General features: G+C 35.3%; 1 protein-coding gene across 2 annotated transcripts; it reads left to right on the forward strand.

The window, feature by feature from the left end:
• Window positions 1-164: 164 nt before the first annotated feature.
• On the forward strand, window positions 165-6,396 carry LOC5564878 (cytochrome c-2). 2 transcript variants are annotated; one of them, XM_001649186.2, is made up of 2 exons: window positions 165-321; window positions 5,366-6,396. In XM_001649186.2, exon 2 carries the CDS (start codon window positions 5,391-5,393, stop codon window positions 5,715-5,717), a length of 327 nt encoding a protein of 108 aa, XP_001649236.1. In that variant the 5' UTR covers window positions 165-321; window positions 5,366-5,390; the 3' UTR covers window positions 5,718-6,396. The 2 variants fall into 2 exon arrangements, with proteins under 2 accessions (XP_001649236.1, XP_001649238.1); XM_001649188.2 differs by lacking the exon at window positions 165-321 and adding an exon at window positions 408-525.

Raw genomic sequence — 6,396 nt, forward strand, 5'->3', positions numbered from 1 at the left:
TCAGGCTAAATTATAAAAATTGATGATTGTGCGTTTCCGTGCATCTGAAGAAATTCCCCGCATTTCAAGACCCCTCGGTCGTGCTCCGCAATAAACATCGCACATTTCAGTGGCGCGCGCGGAGCTTTTTCCCTCCACGGGCTCTCGGTTCGCTGTTGACAGCTCTGTCAGATTTCGCGATCGCGTGTGCATGTGCCATCGATTTTTCGCAGAATCTTCGCCTGAAACGCTGACCGCGTTGTGCTTGAAGTAAAGTCGTGGTGGAAAGACGTGTCCCGGCCGATTCCCGTGTGCTGTGCTCTCATTTCAATCTCTGTGAAGGTAATCTTTTTTTAATAAGTTTATATAATTAGTTCGTAAGAATTGTGCGCGTAGGAAGAAAAACAGTCTTGGTTCGATATCAAAGTGAAAAATAAGAGCCAGGGAAAAAGTTTCTTGTTTGGATTTTCCACTTGAGAGGTGGCGTGGTTTTTTCCTTCCCTTCCCTTCCCTTCGATGGCCAGTGTGATTAACAATCTGTGGAAGGTCAGTGATTTCATTTCGGGAGTTATGGGGCCTGTTACGAAACGAAGCGAAGGAGTTTAATAGTGATTTAAATCCTGTAAGCTGAGGCCTATTAAGGTTCATCCCTGAAGTGGCCTTTTTCGCCAAAGTGGACTGCCTCGAGATTTTGCTACCTGTTAGGTTACGTAATGGGAGGAAAGAATTTCAGCATCTCGATCCTTCCTAATCAGGACTTTGAATCGGGGTCATTAATCCTAAAACATTTAGTTTAAGTTATTATCAGTTTGGAATGTACGTCAACTGATAAGAAAAGCCAAAATACTTATGCAAATGACGTACGAAAATGATAACGATAAAATTGCTCTTCTCTTTTAGAGCTTCGTTACGTCACTTTTGGCTAGGCCAGTTCTGACCTTCAATATTTCAACTGTGTGAACTTCTATTATCAGTGAAATACGGTTTAATGAATCGTATGTCTATACTTACATAATGCAACAAATTGATCACGTGACCAGGGCTGGTATCAAGTAAGTTGAGTAGTGACATATATCTAAAAAGTCTTTGTAATGGAAAGATCCCAAGGAATTTTCCAAAATACATTTAGACTCCTCTTGTGATTCCAACATAAATTCTTCTGAACATATTTCCAGGAATCCTCCAAAGAATTCGTCCTGGAATGCTTCCAGACTGTTAGTTTGATTTTCATCGTTCATACCTCCAGCAATTTCCACAAGGGTTACCTTAAAAAAGCAGAACAGTGTGCCTGCCAGGGTTCCCTTCAATGATACTTTCGATTTTTTTTTTAAATTCTTTCATTAGTATCATTTTAAATATTCATAAATTTCTTATATCTGGCATTCTGTGTTAGCCAACACTATCATTGTTCTCCCATGTAATTTAAATCACGTTTTTCTTTCCTTAACCTTATGAAAAGTAAACTAATAGGCCCACGTATGATGAATAAATTACAATTACAATCATCCTAATTTGGTAAAACTTAATTAGGCTATTATTAGCTTTTTGTTAACAACATACAGCATTTAATTTGCCGTAGAAATTAAGAATTTTTACAGGTGAATTAAATTTACCTGCTTCTAAGAGAAAAAAAAAACAATGGATTTTTAATCAACTTGACCTAACTTAACTAACAATACAAGATTGCAATGTTTTTTGTGCAAAATTATTAATATATTTTTTTTACATTTGTACGTAAGCGCAACCTACCGTCAGGTTTATTTCTTGCGACTCACTAGAGAAAAATGTAGAACAGGGTTTCTATATTCGGCTCCGTGAAGCGTTAGACGCGATTGAGCCTCAAATAAACGAACTAGTAAAAATGCTTTCTGAAGAACAACAAGGTGTTTGTTTCCAACACTTGAGGGTTTAAATAGTTATAAATTATTTGTCATACTTTCCCAAAATAATTAAACAAATCGCTATAAGGCAAGTCGATGTGGAAAATCATATAGGTAGTTAAGGTTCGTGACATCATAAATACTTCAAGTTAAAATGAATAAGGTCGTATATATATTTCAGAACTTAGCTTAGGCTTAATTTGATTTTTGTGCAAAACTAAAAATATCTAAAATATTTTTTGAAAAACTTACCTCTCATTAGTGGGGCAAGTGAAAATTGATATGTTCACACCAGGGAAATTCTTAACTTTTAGATAATAAAAAATCACGTCTGCTTCGTTTGGAATTCAAAGTACAAGAGACCGAATCTCGAGTAAGTTTATTAGGGTAAGTTTCCTCTCTCATACAAATAGATTATCGTTCTCGTAACGACTCTCTCAAAGGGTTCTGTCTATTTACCCGAACATTACAAAAATAATGTCGTTTTAAACGACAAGTTGAAAACATAACAGGCAGATTTACGATTGTTAATAAAGTACCCTGGGGTAAGTGGATACAGAAAAATCAATAGTTAACTTCATTGTTATGTACAGCTAACGTGAATAATGTAATTCAAACTTTTTTTCTGTCGATAACAAATAAGGGACTATTGTACTTCAAATCGTCATTTATTTCGATTTTTCTGATTGTTATGTATTGAGTATGGGAGACTTAAAAATTTGCGCCAAATGATCCACTTGCCCTACCATGGTGGGGTAAGTGGATCACCATTAAAAAAAATCTGTTCTCGAAACAAATGTAGTGTGATTATGTTTAATAAGAATGATATTACCCTTGTTCTTGTTATTAGTGCTAATGTTACATTTTAATACTTTAAAATTAAAAAGTATCTTTATTTAATCAAGATATAATAAAAGTATGTATGTATTAGTTCATACTAATTTGAACAAAAAAAAAACATTGTAACTAGAAAAAATTGGAGAAAATTCATCCATTTATACGCATAAGTTATACAGAAGTATTGTAGGATTATTCCTAACGATATTTTCGAAAAACACTCTTGGTTTAAAATATTAGTTACATTTACTTTTGAATACCAAACTGAATATATGTGTATCATCTGTCTAGAACAATTTATATGGTCAAATAAGGTACGATACTATGCTTTGGATTGGAAAATTAGTATATTTTGCTCTTTTACAACTAAGCTTAGATAAACCACGAAAAGTGTAAATTTTGAAATTAATATTCTTTTTATATATTTTTTATACCAGAAAGGTTAAAAAAGCTTTTAGGTGGATTAATTCAAATTTTCTATGGTCAATTTGACAAATTCAAGCTGGGAACGGAACAAAATAAAGGAAAACAACATGGTCGGATATTAAAGCTTATTCAAATTCACGTAAGCAGTCTGCCAATAGATGATAATTATTCTTGATCCACTTACCCCACCCCATTAAAAAGTAGGGGTAAGTGTACCATGTCCATTATATTTGTATTTATTTACATAAATTAGATATTTTTTATTGTGAATCATTCAAGTAGAACTTTAATGCTCACCATGTGTCGAAAAAAATAATAGAATTCGATTTTAGACAGAGATACAATGGATTTTTGATTGATGGAAAACAATTTTCAAATTAATTACTTTTTGCAGCTAACAAGTTTGCTTGTGTTAGTGTACGTGTAGTACCAGTTTTGCAATAGTATCAGTGTGGGCGTAAGAATATAACCTAAAAAGAAGCAATGGTGCGAAAACTTTCAACATATTCAAGTATTTATGCTTTATATTGACAAATGATCCACTTACCCCACTGTACCTTAACTAACAAACAAATGTTTGTACATAGAAATACATGCAAACGATGAACTTTTAATCCTTGTCGATTCTTTTTTCTTCAGTTAGGTCATTGTTTTTCGAATCAATCGACAACATGATAATTAACACCTTCAATGTTACTTCTTGCATCATGAGACAGCATTTACGTTTCTGTTTTGTAAAATTTCAACCAATCGCAGATGTCTTAGGAATCCGGAAAAATCATTGGGAACAATCACGTTGTGGAACGGAATCCTCGAATAAAGTATTTTCTGAGCGGTTAGATCAAACGCCATTTTTCATATTTGTAACTAGCTTTGCATCGACATTCTACGATGTTTCCGTGCATTTTCTTAGATTGAAACCTTACAATCCAAGTCTCTTCTTAAATTCGCTGTTCGGAGTGCATATCGGAGTCTCAAGATTTCTAATCCCTTTTTAATAGCTTTTAATGCTTTAAGTATTTTTTTAAACTGTTTGAAATATGAAACACAAATTCAAACTCTAATAAGAAAATTTTTATTTCACCAAGGTGGTCAAAAAATAGATGATTTTTCAGTTTTTCAGAATAAATTCTGTAGTTTTGTTATTTCAGTTTAAGCTTATAAGAGAGAACAATTTAACAAGAACATAGTTAACTATCTGTGAATGGCCTCTATAGTTCACATAGGGTTTTGAAAGATAAGTTTTAATATTCACAGTACCGTAGCGTGCGGTTGGCCAGATTGGCATTCGCCAAGGGCGCCAGCCTTTAGGGGGCGCCAAAACGCGTAACGTACTTGGTAACATTTTTGGATATACATATTTTGTGAAAATGCCTTTTAAGTCACAGTTTTAAACAAATCTCCTACATAAACATGATATGTTGAAAGAATTTCTTAATAGAATTTGGCAAAGTATGTTGGAAGCATCCCGAAAAAGGACTCATTTGTTTTAAGTAGATGCTATTGATCTCCCTTTGCTCCTATCCGCAACCCGGTGCACGCGCCCTGTTGGGTTTCGAAAACCTCGTAGAAGATTACAAACCGTCAATTGCATTCCCAATTACTACCTCACATTGCACATTCAAGGGTCTGATTGTGCTCCTAACCCACCCAGCCCAACTGCATAGCATAGTAGTTTAACCAGAATATTTAGGTCAGAAGATAATTTTGTAATAAAAAGGTTGCCATTGCTTTGAAATTCACCCCAACATATAATCAAGACTACTAACAACAGCGATCAATTATCAAAATTCATCGCTCCCTGGAAAATATAATCCCAAGCCCAGGGAGAACGAATTCTTGAATAAATATGTAACGGTTATCTTGGAGGAAATTCTAGGATGTTTTCCGGCATAATGGCCATTTTGCATAACCAGAATTATACCCCTTCTTTCAAAACATGTATGTTCTCGATGGAATTGTTACGCTAAATGACCGTTATGCCAAATTATCCAGACCTGCGCAATGGAGGAAGATTCCTCAAAAAAAATCATAGAAATAACCAGATGTCTGTTTGGATTCTAAGAAGATTTTTTTTAAACTTAGGATCATTTAAAAACTATAATAAAACAATTGATGTTAATTGTATTATTTAGAAGTATTTCATAGTCCTTATTTGGTCTCTTTTTGTTTCTTGTTCACACGCTTTTCCAATCAATCCAAGGTCTCTAATTAACGTTTTCTTTGCTCTTCTCTTTCTGCAGTTCCAACCAAAAAACCTAATTCGCTATGGGTATTCCAGCTGGAGACGTTGAGAAGGGAAAGAAGCTGTTCGTTCAGCGATGCTCGCAGTGCCACACTGTGGAAGCTGGCGGCAAGCACAAGGTCGGACCGAACCTGCACGGAATCTTCGGTCGCAAAACTGGCCAAGCCGCCGGATTCTCCTACACAGATGCCAACAAGGCCAAGGGTATCACCTGGAGTGAAGATACCCTCTTCGAGTATCTGGAAAACCCAAAGAAGTACATCCCTGGCACGAAGATGATCTTCGCTGGCCTGAAGAAGCCCAACGAGCGTGCCGATCTCATCGCTTACCTGAAATCGTCTACCGCCTAAAAAAAGCGGATTTAGGTCACTACGAAACAAAAGAACACAATTAACAATAGCAACAACACTGCTCTGACTCAAACAACATCAAACTTAATCCCTGAAGATGAGATTCACAGAAGTTAAAAAGGAGTTGAAGCCCCTCGCCCATACAAAACCAATTAGGACAATTTCTTATAATGGAAAATATCTAATTTTAATTTTATTTATATAATAGATTAAAAAAGGTGAACAGCTCAGTTGTTTCGCAAATTGTATTGATCGAGATGCTACAATAAAAAAAAAGTGGAACACAGTTCGGTGGCCGGATTGTCCCCCGGGATTCCGGGAGGAGAATCTTCCACGAGTAGTATTATCAAAGCCCAAATATTACGAGTACATAATATGTTATTTGATGGATGAGAAAGGCAAGAGGAAGTACGTTTAGGTAGTTTACGTTGGTTACTCTTTTTCGAATTCGGATGCTTTGATTTGTTTTAAATCCCTGATTTCCTATTTGGCAAAACCCCGACTGGATAGACTTTTAGATTCTCTGGAAGATGCATTGTTTGGTCTGCTAGCAATCAGTGAAATTACTAACTTTACACACAACCTGTTGGCGGGACGTTGAATTGAACGTTCAAAAATTTTACAAGATCGTGAAAAAAAAAATTACGAAACCCGGAAATAAATTTCAAATTCAACACGA

The sequence above is a fragment of the Aedes aegypti genome, chromosome 2 (assembly GCF_002204515.2).
Source record: "Aedes aegypti strain LVP_AGWG chromosome 2, AaegL5.0 Primary Assembly, whole genome shotgun sequence".
Classification (NCBI taxonomy): Eukaryota; Metazoa; Arthropoda; class Insecta; order Diptera; family Culicidae; genus Aedes; species Aedes aegypti.

Coding starts and splice junctions, on each gene's coding strand:
- LOC5564878 (XM_001649186.2), top strand. CDS start 5,391: ATGGGTATTCCAGCTGGAGACGTTGAGAAGGGAAAGAAGCTGTTCGTT.